The 18229-nt window shown below is 39.5% G+C and overlaps 1 protein-coding gene across 1 annotated transcript in view; it reads left to right on the forward strand.

Moving 5' to 3' along the window:
• LOC140210614 (Fanconi anemia group A protein-like) overlaps window positions 1-18229 on the forward strand; it is a 119763-nt gene that overhangs the window by 93361 nt on the left and 8173 nt on the right. The window contains exons 37-42 of the mRNA XM_072279742.1: window positions 4094-4206; window positions 5754-5895; window positions 13344-13406; window positions 14048-14153; window positions 17649-17724; window positions 18079-18226. Coding sequence (XP_072135843.1) covers window positions 4094-4206; window positions 5754-5895; window positions 13344-13406; window positions 14048-14153; window positions 17649-17724; window positions 18079-18226 — 648 coding nt within the window. The remainder of the gene's footprint in view (window positions 1-4093; window positions 4207-5753; window positions 5896-13343; window positions 13407-14047; window positions 14154-17648; window positions 17725-18078; window positions 18227-18229) is intronic.

The raw sequence follows: 18229 nt of genomic DNA on the forward strand, positions 1-18229 counted from the left end.
GTGTTTGCCTCAGCCATGACCTTTATTTGTCATCTTCCATGAGTTCATATTTCTTTCCAATGGAGAATAGACATTCAAGATCTTGGGCTACTTCATCTAATCAAAACTCACTTAATTGTCATAAGTAATGACCCAGTTAACTATATAGGCATCTGTTAGTCTCATGAGACCATGGATTTGCGCCTTGCAAGGTTTCCAGGGCGCAGGCCTGGGCAAGGTTGTATGGAAGACCAGCAGTTGCCCATGCTGCAAGTCTCCCCTCTCCACGCCACCGATGTTGTCCAAGGGAAGGGCATTAGGACCTATACAGCTTGCTACCACTGTCGTCGCAGAGCAATATGTGGTTAAGTGCCTTGCCCAAGGACACACACGCTGCCTCAGCCAAGGCTCGAACTAGCGACCTTCAAATCACTAGACAAACGCCTTAACCACTTGGCCACAAGCCAACTACTGCACTGTTACTGAATAGTCAGCACGAAATTGGTTGATGTGATTATAAACTTGCAAAGTCTAGATAATTGTTTTATGATATTTTCAGATTGGGATGCCTAGTCTGAGTTACTTGCTAAGCTTCTTTAGGAGCTTAGTATCCTCATTACGTAGTCTGTAGAGATTTGCTGTAAAATCAGTTCTCTTTTTAATGGAGCAAAAATGTTCACAATTATTATCTGTGGCTGAACTTCATCGATTTGGTGGGGATAGTTTTGTTGTGAATTAGTGAACTCTGGATCCAAACAGGCACGTCTGAAGCTGAGTCTTGCCTCACAGTAGTGGCAAGGAAATCAAGCAGGAAACTACATGAGGCGTTTTCTTTAAAATGGTGCAATGGCGCTGGGAGATGGCAGAATGTTAACAGGCCCTTTAAGTGCAGGCACCTATGAGCTACAAGAGATGAAATGGGTAAATATTGAGTAAAGTTTCAACATAATGGTCATACACTCTAACCCTAACGTTAAACTCAGCCTGTAACTGCTGTTTATCAAAGTTCATAGCAGCTGCCCATGGTTGTGCTGATGTGTTTCCTTTATTCAAATAAATATTTGAATATCAGGTCCCTTAGCCTTTAAAAATGAGTTCTCCTATATCTAACTTGATCAACAATTATAGTTGCATTTGTATAAAGTTCAATATGAAATGGAAGTTCAGTCCATTTCCTTCTTTCAATGATTGAGTCTGTGCTTGATCTATGATGTAAGATGGAGAGTGATATAGTTAATTCAGAAACAAAGGTTCTGAACTTAAAGAGGGGTAACTTTGAAGGTATGAGACGTGAATTAGCTAAGATAGACTGGCAAATGACACTTAAAGGGTTGATGGTGGATATGCAATGGCAAGCATTTAAAGATCGCATGGATGAACTACAACAATTGTTCATCTCAGTTTGGCAAAAGAATAAATCAAGGAAGGTAGAGCACCCGTGGCTGACAGGGGAAATTAGGGATAGTATCAATTCCAAAGAAGAAGCATACAAATTAAAAAGCGCCTCACCTGAGGACTGGGAGAAATTCAGAGTCCAGCAGAGGAGGACAAAGGGCTTAATTAGGAAGGGGAAAAAAGATTATGAGAGAAAACTGGCAGGGAACATAAAAACTGACTGTAAAAGCTTTTATAGACATGTGAAAAGAAAAAGATTGGTTAAGACAAATGTAGGTCCCCTACAGACAGAAACAGGTGAATTGATTATGGGGAGCAAGGACATAGCAGACCAATTGAATAATTACTTTGGTTCTGTCTTCACTAAGGAGGACATAAATAATCTTCTGGAAATAGTAGGGGACAGAGGGTCCAATGAGATGGAGGAACTGAGGGAAATACATGTTAGTAGGGAAGTGGTGTTAGGTAAATTGAAGGGATTAAAGGCAGATAAATCCCCAGGGCCAGATGGTCTGCATCCCAGAGTGCTTAAGGAAGTAGCCCAAGAAATGGTGGATGCATTAGTGATAATTTTTCAAAACACTTTAGATTCTGGACTAGTTCCTGAGGATTGGAGGGTGGCTAATGTAACCCCACTTTTTAAAAAAGGAGGGAGAGAGAAACCGGGGAATTATAGACCGGTTAGCCTAACATCGGTGGTGGGGAATCTGCTAGAGTCAGTTATCAAAGATGTGATAACAGCACATTTGGAAGGCGGTGAAATCATCAGACAAAGTCAGCGTGGATTTGTGAAAGGAAAGTCATGTCTGACGAATCTCATAGAATTTTTTGAGGATGTAACTAGTAGAGTGGATAGGGGAGAACCAGTGGATGTGGTATATTTGGATTTTCAAAAGGCTTTTGACAAGGTCCCACACAGGAGATTAGTGTGCAAACTTAAAGCACATGGTATTGGGGGTAGGGTATTGATGTGGATAGAGACTTGGTTGGCAGACAGGAAGCAAAGATTGGGAATAAACGGGACCTCTTCAGAATGGCAGGCAGTGACTAGTGGGGTACCGCAAGGCTCAGTGCTGGGACTCCAGTTGTTTACAATATATATTAATGACTTGAATGAGGGAATTAAATGCAGCATCTCCAAGTTTGCGGATGACACGAAGCTGGGCGGCAGTCTTAGCTGTGAGGAGGATGCAGGGTGACTTGGATAGGTTGGGTGAGTGAGCAAATTCATGGCAGATGCAATTTAATGTGGATAAATGTGAAGTTATCCACTTTGGTGGCAAAAACAGGAAAATAGATTATTATCTGAATGGTGGCCGATTAGGAAGAGGGGAGGTGCAACGAGACCTGGGTGTCATTGTACACCAGTCATTGAAAGTGGGCATGCAGGTACAGCAGGCGGTGAAAAAGGCGAATGGTATGCTGGTATTTATAGCAAGAGGATTCGAGTACAGGAGCAGTGAGACCACACCTGGAATATTGTGTGCAGTTTTGGTCCCCTAATCTGAGGAGAGACATCCTTGCCATAGAGGGAGTACAAAGAAGGTTCACCAGATTGATTCCTGGGATGGCAGGACTTTCATATGATGAAAGACTGGATGAACTAGGCTTGTACTCGTTGGAATTTAGAAGATTGAGGGGGGATCTGATTGAAATGTATAAAATCCTAAAGGGATTGGACAGGCTAGATGCAGGAAGATTGTTCCGGATGTTGGGGAAGTCCAGAACGAGGGGTCACAGTTTGAGGATAAAGGGGAAGCCTTTTAGGACCGAGATGAGGAAAAACTTCTTCACACAGAGAGTGGTGAATCTGTGGAATTCTCTGCCACAGGAAACAGTTGAGGGCAGTTCATTGGCTATATTTAAGAGGGAGTTAGATATGGCCCTTGTGGCTAAAGGGATCAGGGGGTATGGAGGGAAGGCTGGTACAGAGTTCTGAGTTGGATGATCAGCCATGATCATACTGAATGGCGGTGCAGGCTCGAAGGGCCGAATGGCCTACTCCTGCACCTATCTTCTATGTTTCTATGAAACCTAGGTCATCTCCAAAGGCTCCAAACTGAAAAATCCCAATATTGGTGACATTGAGAGAAAATAAAGCTACTGCTTTAGAAGTATCTTTTTACTTCATATGATGAGAAGAATATTCACAATTTTTAAAAATCCATAGCATAATAGTAGTTAGTTTTGCATATTTAATGGTGGGAGGAGGATATCAAAATAAAAAAGCAAGTTTTATTGTGCTCCAGAAATTTGTTATGATCTTAACACTACCCTTTCTCTAAACAGCAGAGATATACATGCAAAGATTGTGTCAAGAAGGGTTAACTATTATAGTATCCCATTTCTGCTTTCAAATGTGTTAAAATTATTTCTGAATATTTTAAAGATATCTTATGGTCTGTATAAGAAATAGACCTTTTCTTATAGTCTAGGTAAGAAAAATACTTTAGAAATTTAGATGCAAGTATAGTTGCTGAGTCTTATTTGATGGATTTACAACATTACTGATGTAGAAATTTCTTCAAGTTTAGAAATCAGAGCTCCTATGATTAGTCATGTCCAATAGCTTAATATCTGCTGTAGGCCATGCATTCAGTTGGCTCAATCATGATTTTAGCTTCTAATTATATTTGACATCTCAGAACATGTAGCCTTATACTGGGCACTAAGCCTAACCTTGTTACTAATGTCAGTCTTTTGCTTCCTGTCCATGAAGTGCTGGTGGGTGAGATTGGAGCCTGTTCTTTCCACACAATGGAAACGGATTAGTGATTCCTCGTTTCCCAGAGAACTGCAGAGGATGGTTGACAGCCAGTGCTGGGCAAACAGGTAATGCAGGAAAAAGGTGAATGAAATAAATAACGGCATAAAGAAAACTGTTTAGTTTGAACACCTGTAGGTTCTACTTGAAGCTCTGGAATAGTATGAATACTCTTGTCAGCAAATGAGTGAAAAATATTAAACTATTGTTCAGTTTCTCTTAATTTTTTTTTAACATTTATTTTGAGGACCTGGGTGCAACTAGGAATGCCAGCATTAATTGCCATTTCTAATTGTTCTTGAGGTAGCGATGAGCCACTGCTTTGAATTGCTGTGGTCTTTCCGGTGAAGATGCTCTGTTGTTGGCTTGGGGCTAACTTCACTAAGTGTTATTTGTTCGATTTTACATAGTCTCCCGTGACAATTTTTGAGGAAAGAGTTTACAAGTTCCATTCATAGTTGTTGTATTTTCCACCTGAAATTATAAGGCATTCATGCAGTTTTGATAATTAGTCAGTAAAAATTAATATACCACTGTGAAATGGGGAAAAGGATATTTTTTCAAGTTTGAAGTTTGTTGCTGCATCATTATCAGCAACAACCCATGGAGATGCATGGTTTTAAATCAAGCAAAAAAATTAAGCTGTTGCTTGCGACCCTGGTTTCTGGCTCTGGCGATTCAATATTTTTTACAACAGAATTCTAATATTTTTTAAATGCATACAAAGAGAAAATGGCCATTTTAAAGTTAGCATTATGGAATAATTAAATTCTTCTTTGATGTGGCTTTCAAGAGGAGGCAAAAAGTCCTGGTACCTCAGACTTGTATTTAAGCATCTCCCTAGAGACTGGGCTCAAACCCATTCCTTAATGATATTTGAGAAGAATGAAGAAGTCTTCCTTGCCTGGTGATCTCAAGTGTGCAAAAGAAATAAAAGTAGATCATACCAAGACTTGCTGACAAAACCTAAATTGAAATGGTACCCAATTTATTGATTTCTCCGAATTTCAACGGCATTTATTAGACAACCTGCACAAACCAGTGCAGTCACGGGTTTGATCCCTAGTTAATTTAAAATTTTGCACCGAGCAGTTGTCGAGTGTTGAAACTGGTGTCCTGGAGAAGATGCATGGGATTTAATGAGGCAGGCATCCTGCTTGAAGTGTAAATTTTGAACTTGGTTACAAAAATTGACTGCAGGTTAGTAAAGGAAAGCAAATGTACATCATGAAATTACAACTCAGTGGAGAGCCTGCAGCTATAGGGGACAGGCAGAGAATTAACTAGGCAAAAGCATAATTTTAATAATTCCAACAGTGAAAGTGGAATTATAATTAAGATTGTCTACTACGATTGGTTGTGGCTGATTTATCCATCGCTGATTTTGAATTGCTTTGCATGTGGACTTCCTATCTTGTGATTCTTCAGTTAATAAGGTTTACTATTTTAGCTCTTAAAATTGATAAATCTTAGGCGTATATGAATAAAACTTTGATACAGCAGAAACTAGTTGAGCAATCTGAGGGTTCCCTTGCAGGTTACATTTACTGTCAGACAGGTAAAAAGATTAATGAAGGGAAATTGGTAAGTTTAATTTATATTTAAATTGTTGCAGGTTACTTTTGGGGAAATTGGAAAATCCTCCAGCCTGTCCTTCCTGGGTGCTGGGTGCTTTTTTATACTTCACCCTGCGGAGGGAAAATGGCCTGAAGATGTTGCAGACAGCAACAAGAGAGATCTGTGCTGAAAATGAAATGGTAATCTTTTATTTTCCTTTCAATTTGATGAGTTATGCCTCTTTTGAAAAATACATCAAAAAGGTTAATGAATAAAAGCACGAATCTTATCAAAACAATGAACAAATGTTACACCACAATATTTGCTTATTAATCTGGTTTAACTTGCTTCCATTTGGGTTTACTGGTTACATTATCAGAGATTATCCTATTGAACCCTAGCTACATTTAAGGCATAGTGTTTTATAAGATTGTATTCTTTCTTTTTCAGTATTTTTATTATTAATTTCTACATAAAGAATACAGAGTACAAGTATATAAGTCAAAAAAGCTAAAATAATACCAATACATATTTGAATCACATTTGCAACCTCATTACTCTATATTCATGTAAATTAAATTAACTCATAATATTGAAATATGATAATTTTATTATTATACAGAAAAAAAATCTAAACCCACTACCAAGATCGAAGCTGCTTGGTAAAGAAAGAAAGAAGGAAAAAAATCCTTATCATATAGTGAAATATGTTATTAGCCAACACCAAGTCAAAGGTTTTGAAAATAGTTCAAAAATGGTCCCCACAATGTGTGAAAGTCTTGGCTAGATTCAGAAATTGAACAGCGGATCTTTTCTAAATTTAAACATGACAAAACATCACATAACCATTGAGCGTGAGTAGGCAGAACGCCATCCTTCCATTTAAGCAAGAGCGTCCTCCTAGCTATGAGAAATAAAAGCCAAAATGTGCAAATCAGATACCTCCAGAATAATATCTTTTTCTGCAACAATACTGAATAAAGCAGACAAAGGGTTAGGCTTAAAATTTATTTTGAAAAGTACAGAGAAAGTTTTAAATACTTCCTTCTATTATTTAAGCTTCTCCATTATTACATTGTTTTTGTATTCTGAATACTCTGCTATGGTTTCAACTCAGTCCAGATGTTTCTGCCCACACCCTCAATGTCACCGGATTTCTCATTCGTGTGTTGGTGTTCTCGAAACAGGATACTAATCTCTGAAAGCTGTCCCTGTTGTTATGTTTCCTCCTGTGTAAGAAGATGCATATTGTTATTATCAAGTAATCTGATTGTTTACTTTCATATTTTCCATTAATTTTTAGTGTCATTGTGTTATAGAAAAGTACAACACAGAAACCGGCCCTTTGGTCTATCTAATCCATGCCGGACCATTTAAACTGCCTACTCCCATCGACCTGCACCGGGACCATAGCCCTCTATACCCCTACCGTCCATGTACATGTCCAAACTTCTCTTGAACATTGAAATGCACCACCTGTGCTTGCAGCTCATTCCATACTCACGACCCTCTGAATGTAGAAGTTTCTTCTCATGTACCTCTTAAATTTTTCATCTTTCACCCTGCTTGAGAACTTGCTGAACCTGGGCCTCTGTACCTCCCTCTGCAATTGGATCCTCGACTTCCTAACCGGAAGACTACAATCTGTACGGATTGTTGATAACATATCCTCCTTGCTGTCGATCAACACTGGCGCACCTCAGGGGTGTGTGCTTAGCCCACTACTCTATTCTCTGTATACACGTGACTGTGTGGCTAGGCATAGCTCAAATAGCATCTATAAATTTGCTGATGATACAACCATTGTTGGTAGAATCTCAGGTGGTGACGAGAGGGCGTACAGGAGTGAGATATGCCATCTAGTGGAATGGTACCACAGCAACAACCTGGCACTCAATGTCAGTAAGATGAAAGAGCTGATTGTGGACTTCAGGAAGGGTAAGACAAAGGAGCACATTCCAATCCTCGTAGAGGGATCAGAAATGGAGAGAGTGAGCAGCTTCAAGTTCCTGGGTGTCAAGATCTTTGAGGATCAAACCTGGTCCCAACATATCGATTTAGTTATAAAGAAGGCAAGGTTGTGGCTGTACTTTATTCGGAGTTTGAAGAGATTTGGCGTGTCAATAAATACACTCATAAACTTCTATAGTTGTGCCGTGGAGAGCATTCTGACAGGCTGCATCACTGTCTGGTATGGAGGGGCTACTGCACAGGACCGAAAGAAGCTACAGAATGTTGTAAATCCAGTCAGCTCCATCTTGGGTAGTAGCCTACAAAGTACCCCGGACATCTTTCGGGATCGGTGTCTCAGAAAAGCAACGTCCATTATTAAGGACTCCCAACACCCAGGACATGCCCTTTTCTCACTGTTACCATCAGATAGGAGATACAGAAGCCTGAAGGCACAGACTTGATTCAAGAACAGCTTCTTCCCCTCTGCCATCCTATTCCAAAATGGACATTGAATCTTTGAATACTACCTCAGTTTTTTTTAATATACAGTAATTCTGTTTTTGCACGTTTTAAAAAATTATTCAATATACATAATTGATTTACTTTATTATTATTATTATTTTTATTTCATTTATTATTTTTTCTCTGCTAGATTATGTATTGCATTGAACTGCTGCTGCTAAGTTAACAAATTTCATGCCATATGCCAGTGATAATAAACCTGATTCTGATTCTACTTGCATATATTCTATCTATACCCCTCAGAACCTTGTATACCTCATTCAGATCTCCCCTCAATCTTCTACATTTCAAGGAAAAAGTCCTAACCTATTCAATCTTCTGCTATAACTCAGGTCCTCCAGTACCAGCAACATTCTTGTAAATTTTTCTGTACTCTTTCAACCTCATTTACATCTTTCCTATAAGTAGGTAACCAAATCTGCACACGATACTCCAAATTAGGCCTCACCAAGGTTTTCTATAACTTGAATATAACATCCCATCTCCAGTACTCAATAGTTTGATCTATGAAGGCCAATGTGCTAATGACCCTATCAACCTGTGATGCCACTTTCAATGAATTATGGGCCTGTGTTCCCAGATCCCTTTGTTTACCGCACTCCTCAGTGCCCTACCATTCACTGTGTAAGAACTGCTCTGGTTGGCCCTACTGAAGTGCAAATCCTCACAATGGCCTGCATTGAATTCCATCTGCCATTTTCAGCCCATTTTTCCAGGTGGTCCAAATCCCGCTGCAAGCTCTAATAGTCTTCCTTGCTGTCTTCTAGATCCCCAATCTTGGTGTCATCCACAAATTTGCTGATCCAGTTAACCACATTATTATTCAGATCAACAATATAGATGACAAACAAGAATGGACCCAGTACTGATCCCAGTGGCACTCCACTAACTGCAGGCCTCCAGTCAGAGAGACACTTATCTACTACCACTATCTGGCTTCTCCCACGAAACCAATATCAATTCCAATTTATTATCATCTCAACTTGAATGTCGAGCGACTGAACCTTCTTTAACAACCTCCCATGTGGGACTTTGTCAAGTGCCATGTAGACAATAATCACTGTCTTGCTTTCATCAACTTTCCTGGTAACTTCCTCGAAAAACTCTATAATTGGTTGGACACAACCTACCATGCACCAAGCTATGCTGACTATCCCTAATCAGTCCATGTCTATCCAAATTCTCATATATTCTGTCCTTTAGGATACCTTCCAGTAACTTTCTTACACTGAAGTCAGGCTCACTGGCCCATAATTTCCTGGTTTATTTTAGAACCTTTCTTAAACAGCAGAAAAACATTATCTATCCTTCAATCATCTGGTACCTCACCTGTCACTAAGGATGATTTAAATATCTCTGCTAGGGCCCCGGTAATTTCTACACTTGCCTCTCACAGGATCTGAGGGAATGCATTGTCAGGCTGTGGTGATTTATCCACCCTAATTTGCCTTAAGACAACAAACACCTCCTCCTGTATAATATGTGTAGGGTCCATGAAGTTGATGCTTTGCCTCATTGCTGTAGACTGCCTGTCTCCTGAGTAAATACAGATGCAAAAAGCCATTTAGGATCTCTCCCCTCCCCAGTCTCTTTTGGCTCCAGTCTGATCTTGGAGTGTACCAATTTTGTCCTTGGCAATCCTTTTGCTCCTAACATATCTGTAGAATCCCTTAGGATTTTCCTTAGGGCAACTGCCTGCCTTCTATTAGACCTCCTGATTTCTTTCGTAAGTGTTCATTTGGAATATTGATTCAAAGGAGTGGTGTTCATTCAAGCTCCCAGTCTTCTATTAATGTTTTTGGGAAATGTGAAAATGCATGGAAATCTACTGCCCCTTAGTGGTTCTTGAAAGCTCAGAGCAATTTGTACCTTGTGGTGAACACCTTGGAATTAGAACCAGGTTTATTATCACTGGCATGCATCACAAACTGTAGTTTTGTGCCAGTAGTACAATCCAAGGCTTAAAATAAGATCACTATTACTACAAGAGTACTATAGTTAATGCCACAGTATGCAGAATGACTAAGATGTGATTGACATAACTATGGAAAACTAACTAATTAAGGAGTTTCTACTGTTCACTAATGTGCTCAAGGAGGGAAACTTGCTATTCTTCCTGGTTCTGGATGACATGTGTGGTTGATATTTAAATACACTCTAAAGTGACCTAGCAAGTAACTCAGTTATACTATTACTGCTACATTTAAACAGAGAAGTAGTAAAACCAGATATCAACCCAGGGACTGGCTCTCAGAGTCCTGAACATTGATTTACAGCTCTTATTTAATTTCATGGCCACCTCCTCCTGATTAGCACCTACTATTTTCTCTCATTTAATGAATCAATACTCCATGTTGAATATCACTTAATGATCCTCTGTAAATGAAGCCTTGATTTGTAGCAGCATTGAGATAACTATGGCTGTAAAGGCAATCAATGTCTTTCCCCAGTCTACCAAATACATGTTCAGAGCGTGATGGAATACTGTATGCTTTCCTGGTTGAGTGCAGTGCCAACAATTCTCGAGGCTCGATGCAATTGCACAATGTCAATCACCCCAACCATTCACTCCCGTCAGCACTGCCACAGTGGCTGCAGCATGTACCACCTACAACATGCGGTGCAATTACTCACCAAGGCTAATTTGACAACATCTCCCAAACACACAGCTCCTAAAAAGGACAAGGACACTACATTGATAATACAGCAACTTGCAGATAGAAACATAGAAAATAGGTGCAGGAGTAGGCCATTCGGCCCTTCGAGCCTGCACCGCCATTTATTATGATCATGGCTGATCATCCAACTCAGAACACCGCCCCAGCCTTCCCTCCATACCCCGTGATCCCCGTAGCCACAAGGGCCATATCTAACTCCCTCTTAAATATAGCCAATGAACTGGCCTTAACTGTTTCCTGTGGCAGAGAATTCCACAGATTCACCACCCTCTGCGTGAAGAAGTTTTTCCTAATCTCGGTCCTAAAAGGCTTCCCCTCTATCCTCAAACTGTGTCCCCTCGTTCTGGACTTCCCCAACATCGGGAACAATCTTCCTGCATCTAGCCTGTCCAATCCCTTTAGGATCTTATATGTTTCAATCAGATCCCCCTCAATCTTCTAAATTCCAACGAGTACAAGCCCAGTTCATCCAGTCTTTCTTCATATGAAAGTCCTGCCATCCCAGGAATCAATCTGGTGAACCTTCTCTGTACTCCCTCTATGGCAAGGATGTCTTTCCTCAGATTAGGGGACCAAAACTGCACACAATACTCCAGGTGTGGTCTCACCAAGGCCTTGTACAACTGCAGTAGTACCTCCCTGCTCCTGTACTCAAATCCTCTCGCTATAAATGCCAGCATACCATTCGCCTTTTTCACCGCCTGCTGTACCTGCATGCCCACTTTCAATGACTGGTGTATAATGACACCCAGGTCTCGTTGCACCTCCCCTTTTCCTAATCGGCCACCATTCAGATAATAATCTGTTTTCCTATTTTTGCCACCAAAGTGGATAACTTCACATTTATCCACATTAAATTGCATCTGCCATGAATTTGCCCACTCACCCAACCTATCCAAGTCACCCTGCATCCTCTTAGCATCCTCCTCACAGCTAACACTGCCACCCAGCTTCGTGTCATCCGCAAACTTGGAGATGCTGCATTTAATTCCCTCATCCAAGTCATTAATATATATTGTAAACAACTGGGGTCCCAGCACTGAGCCTTGCGGTACCCCACTAGTCACTGCCTGCCATTCTGAAAAGGTCCCGTTTACTCCCACTCTTTGCTTCCTGTCTGCTAACCAACTCTCCACCCACACCAATACCTTACCCCCAATACCGTGTGCTTTAAGTTTGCACACTAATCTCCTGTGTGGGACCTTGTCAAAAGCCTTCTGAAAATCCAAATATACCACATCCACTGGTTCTCCCCTATCCACTCTACTAGTTACATCCTCAAAAAATTCTATGAAATTCGTCAGACATGATTTTCCTTTCACAAATCCATGCTGACTTTGTCCGATCATTTCACCGCTTTCCAAATGTGCTGTTATCACATCCTTGATAACTGACTCCAGCAGTTTCCCCACCACCGACGTTAGGCTAACCGGTCTATAATTCCCCGGTTTCTCTCTCTCTCCTTTTTTAAAAAGTGGAGTTACATTAGCCACCCTCCAATCCTCAGGAACTAGTCCAGAATCTAACGAGTTTTGAAAAATTATCACTAATGCATCCACTATTTCTTGGGCTACTGCCTTAAGCACCCTGGGATGCAGACCATCTGGCCCTGGGGATTTATCTGCCTTCAATCCCTTCAATTTACCTAACACCACTTCCCTACTAACATGTATTTCGCTCAGTTCCTCCATCTCACTGGACCCTCTGTCCCCTACTATTTCTGGAAGATTATTTATGTCCTCCTTAGTGAAGACAGAACCAAAGTAATTATTCAATTGGTCTGCCATGTCCTTGCTCCCCATAATCAACTCACCTGTTTCTGCCTGCAGGGGACCGACATTTGTCTTTACCAGTCTTTTCCTTTTTACATATCTATAAAAGCTTTTACAGTCCGTTTTTATGTTGCCTGCCAGTTTTCTCTCATAATCTTTTTTCCCCTTCCTAATTAAGCCCTTTGTCCTCCTCTGCTGAACTCTGAATTTCTCCCAGTCCTCAGGTGCTGCTATTGTTGCTGCTAGTAACACTGCTGCCTCACAGCTCCTGCAACCCCGGCTCAACCCTGACCTCTGGTGGTGTCTGACTGCTAGTGTGTCCTCCTGCTTCATCACCTCCCAAAGACTTGTGATGGTTTGGTTGTGCCGTCAGACCATAGATGAGTTGTAGCTCTGGGAGCTGGTGGGTGTGTGGGGAGAATAAAACTGAGATTAGTGTACGATTTTGTGTGAACTGTGTTTTGATGATGTCTGACCCCAGTGCCATCCTGATTTGGAAATGTATTACTGATCCTGGAACTCCCTACTCCACAACACTCCTGAAGAACTTTCAAAGCAGGATCTCATTGCCACCTTTTCACAGACAACCAAACCTTCCTTCCATCTTGTGCTACGCTCGTGCTCAACAGGAAAAATTTAAATTACTGAATTTCAATATGAAGAGAACCTGAAACTGTTATACAAAACTATGTTGTGTTAAACAGATATTTCACTTTGTCTCAGTTCCAGATTTCTGTCCTGTATCTCATTTTGATGGATTTGGTCTCTTCACTACTGCAACCAAAGGTAAATGTGTTGCATAGTCTATACAAGTTAGGTTCAATGTTAAATTAAAGGTGAAAGTGTTTTGCAAACATCAAAAAAAAACATGCAGATGTTGTAAATTTGAAATATGAATGCTGGAAATACTCAGATCAGTTGGAATCAGTTAAAGTTGTAGGTCGATGACCTTTTCATCAGAACTGAAAGTTGATGTATTTGACAGTATATTACTGAGGAAATATTGCACTGTAGTGTGTTTGTATTTAAATTTACAGCCTGATCATCATCTATGCAATTAGAGTACAGTATGTTTGCAAAGATGGTGTCCATACATGAAATTCATCGGGAGCATGGCCCGTGTTTGTCTAGCCTGCCCAGTGATGGGCCTGAGTCAAAATAAACCCAGACTTGCTAAAGGCAACTGATTCCATTTGTAATTATTTAGCTGAGGATGCCTCAGAACTTGTGTGCATTTGGAGTTGTACAACCTTGAAATATTTCACTCTTTTTAGTCATTAACATATTTTGCAATAAGGAATACTTTAGTGTATTTTAATGTACATTCCATTTAAATAGATTAATTATAATTTCTTTTGAATCCCTTTGGTACTAATTCTTTAACATTATTAAGTGTCTGACAATTTCATTACTTTTTATTTTAAAAGGAAACCTCTGATATAACTGTTACATTAAAAGCATGCACTGATGTGATCATGGTTCTGGAAGAGCAGAACAAATCCTGGCTTAATATATTTTCGATGACAAACCAGGGTAAGTTGTTTCATTTTGATTTGGTGTATTTTTAACCATTGTGATTTGTAAGGTTATGACTTTATCTCAATGCAGATCACCTCAACAGAACAGAGGTGAGATTTATCACAACTATGAGAATATAATTACATGAGGTATTAAAAAAATGTAAGCAGCTTAAATAGACAAAAAATAAGAAAAAGAACTATAGGAAAGAACAAAAATACAGAAATATATTGATGGTAATGAAGCCAATACAGTTCCAGAACAGGAACTTGAATCAAGTTTCATATCACTGTGTGTTGCCAAGTTTGTTGTTTTGAAGTAGTACAGTGAGATACATAATACTATTATAAGTTACAATAAGAAATATAGAAATGAATGGTAGTGCACACAGAGCAAGAAGTGTGTTAAGTGTTTATGGGTTCATAGTCCATTTAGAAATTTGTTGGCAGAGGGAAAGAAGCTGTTCCTAAAACGTTGAGTATGCGTCTTCACCTCAACTGTGGTGAGGCTACTGCCCTTAATGGAGTGAGCGGAATGAGTTAAACTACCTTATTACTGACATAGTCACACTATCAGGCATAAGGTGGATCTAGACTTGGTAGGAATTACTTGAAGCTGTGCGTACAGGAAAATTAGAACTGGCAATTAGAAATAGTTTTGGGGGAGAGTGGGTGGAGGATGAAAATAGGCTTATCATAAAAGTGAGTAAAATATTACAATAGTTGGAGGAGTTCAGCCTCTGCAATATTAATTGGATCAAAATGGAATAAATGAATGGATGTCCTACACCATGTGCAAAGTGCCCAACACGTAGATATGGCTATTGGATCTAATAACAGTAATGAGGTATTCCAGATAAATTGAAGTGAAGAGACACCTAAAGAGAAGTGACTACAAAACCCTTTAGAATGGTAACCAAGAAAAATGCAAGTATAATGAGAAGCAAATTAATAGGTTGGAGAAAGCTGAGAATGGAAATCAGGAATGTAAAATGGACCAGAGTGTAGCTTCATCTGTGGTCAAACCAGTATTTTATGATGATGTCCAATAACCTCTCTGCTCTTTCTTCTATGTACCAAGTTAAATAGAGGCAAGAATCCCATAAGCTACCTGAATCAGCTGATTTACCTGTGCTGCTAATTTCTGGGATACCTGGATTTGTACACGAGGTCCATGTGTTTTTCAATTCTTGTGCCCCACCATTCTTTGTTTAGATCCTATTCTTACTCATTCTCCTGAGGTATATCACCTCACACATCAGAATTAGAGTTCATCTGCCATTGCTTTATCCATCCTATCAATTGTTCTGTGGCTATCCTTCTATCACCAAATCCTGTGTCACCTACAAACGATGTACCTCCTAGATTCATATATAGATCATTAAGGACCCTGGTATCAATCCCAGGCATTCAGTCATGGAAACCTTCTGCCTTGTGTTAATAAATCAAGTTTGATCCCAATCTTCTAACATGTCTTTGATCCCATGGGTTCTGATAGACTTTGGTAGATCAATTTAATTAAAACATTTGACAACCTCCCTTGTTCATTTAAATAAGTCCATGTCTTCAGCTGTAAATTTGGTTACCTCTTCAAAAAAAATTCACTCAAGTTGGTCAGGCAGGATCTCCCCTTAACATAGCCATGTTGACTATCTTTGACTAATTCCTGTTTTTCCCAAGTGTAGATTAATCCTAACCCTCAGAATTTTTACCCACGAACATCCCTACTACTGATATTAGACTCACAGATCTATAATTATCTGGCTTACTTCTTCTGCACCTCAAGGATGGCACATTTTCTGTCCTCCAATCAAGAATTAAATAATTTATCAGGGCCCCAGCTATCTTGTCTTGCTTCTTTTGGTAATCTAGGATGTATCTTATGTGCTAAAAATTAGCCGCATTAAGTATAATAGGCCATTGAAAACATTTTCATTTTTAATAATGCAGTCTAGAACTTCACCATCTTCAACTACAATGCCCTTTCTCTTAAGATGATAAGATACAGGAACAGAATAAGGCCATTTGTCCCACTGAGTCTGTTCCACCAATCCATTATGGTTGATTTATTATCCCTTCTCCTGCCTTCTCACCATAACTGTTGAACCCTGACTAATCAAGAATGGAATCTGTTGACCACCACTTTAAATATATCCAGTAACTTGGTTACACAGCTGTCTGTGGCAATGAATTCCAAAGATTCACTGCCCCCTGGCTAAAGAAATTCCTCCTCATGTCAGTTCTAAATGAATGTCCCTTAATTTTGAGGCTATGCCCTCCGGTCCTGGACTCCAACTATAGGAAGCATGTTCTCCACATGTACTCTATCATGGTCCTTCAATATTTGATAGGTTTCAATGAGATCCATTGAACAAGTGCTTCTCATCTGTGTTTACTAAGACTTCATTTACATCCTCCAGTACCTAGCACAAATTGTTCATTTGATTCCTACTGTTGCCTTAGTTACCCCCCTCTTGTCTTTTAATGTAATTAGCAAATGCTGTGGGATTTTCCTGCATCTTGATTATTAGTATTTCATGTCCCTCTTTTCTCTCCTTGTAGTAGCTCTATAATTTTCCATGCCCCTGCCCCATTTTCATATATCTAGGGAATTATAGGGCAGTCCTTTAACATCAGTGGATAGCAGAAAATATTGGATCCCATGAGGGCTAACCACAGATTTGGATGAGGAAAAACAGAAGTTATGAGTGGAGTATGAATGCCAGGATGGATTAGTTGCACAGGAGTGGCTTTCTTCTGTGCTGTAGATTCAGTGTAAAATATAGGAGCTACATATGGAACAAGAGCACGAGCATCTCAGTCTCACCATCTTACAGTAGTAGTCATCTTGACCTGGTCAATGTGTTAAATTTGTATGGGATCCAGCTGTGTGACTCCTCTTGGATTGTATTATGCTGCCTATTTTTACAGATGAAATGATGGAAAGCCATTTGGAAAATACTGTATTTTAGTTACTAATTAAAATGTGTTCCTTAACTTGCCTATCCAATTGGAAGTGGACAAGTAGTATGATGGACATCTCTTTCTACCAATACCCATCCCAGAAACCTGTTGAGGCATCTAAGTTCTGGGAGACATTTAGCTGAATAAGTGGTTTTGAACATCATCTCCCCCTCCTGAAGAAACTAGCAAATACATTACCAAAGCTTCTACTCTGGCATATATTCCACTCCACTGATGGGATATGCAAATGTCCATTTCTACCTTCCAGCAATATACTGAAGTAGATGAAACAGGTAGTAACCCTCCATGTTTACAAGTGTGGAAAAGTGTATCTTCTTGAGATGAATTCAGTTTTGGTATTCTGTCACATGAATATATTATAAAGTTCAATTGGCAGTTGTGTTTAGAATGTGCTTATTATCAACTGGATGAACAAATTATTGATTTTTTCCATTAATGAACAGTAATATTTATTGTTAATGTATTGGTCTGCATTTGGCCATAAAAGCCACCTGAATATAGCTTGTACCTATTCTTCCTGCAACAGGTCACAATCCTCATCAGTTCCTATACAGTATGATGTCAGATATGGAAATAAAGCTTCTTCCTGTTGTCTTCTATAGGTATGATAACTATAACATGAACTATCAATGAAAAGATCTTCATTTTTTGTTAAAGAGAAACTCAAGCTTAATCCCTAATGACTTGATTTAAAATTTAAAGCTTTAAGACTTGGGAAATAAATTACGTGTTTACAAACAATATAAATCTGCAGCTGCTTTGCAGATATGCCTTTACACACAACTGGCAATTTTTCTGCTTTGCATGCAAAATAATTTGAATGAAGCATCAAATTAGAATCTTCTGGCTTGTAATAACTGTTTCCTTGACTCTTCTTCCGTTGACCTTATCTTGCATCAGGAAGTAGAGTTGTTGTAATGCCTTGTGCCTTAAATATTTCTCAATTTTTCCAATAGTTTTATTCCTACTCTGGGTCCAAAGCTTCTTTCTTCTGTCATCAAGCACCCAGATTTTCTTTTAGTGGCTATCACTGTGTACTCGGCAATCATCAAGCTCTTCCTCGATGGAGAAGTAATTTCAGCCTCGGATCAGTGCGACTTGCAGGTA

The sequence above is a fragment of the Mobula birostris genome, chromosome 15 (genome assembly GCF_030028105.1).
Source record: "Mobula birostris isolate sMobBir1 chromosome 15, sMobBir1.hap1, whole genome shotgun sequence".
NCBI lineage: Eukaryota > Metazoa > Chordata > Chondrichthyes > Myliobatiformes > Myliobatidae > Mobula > Mobula birostris.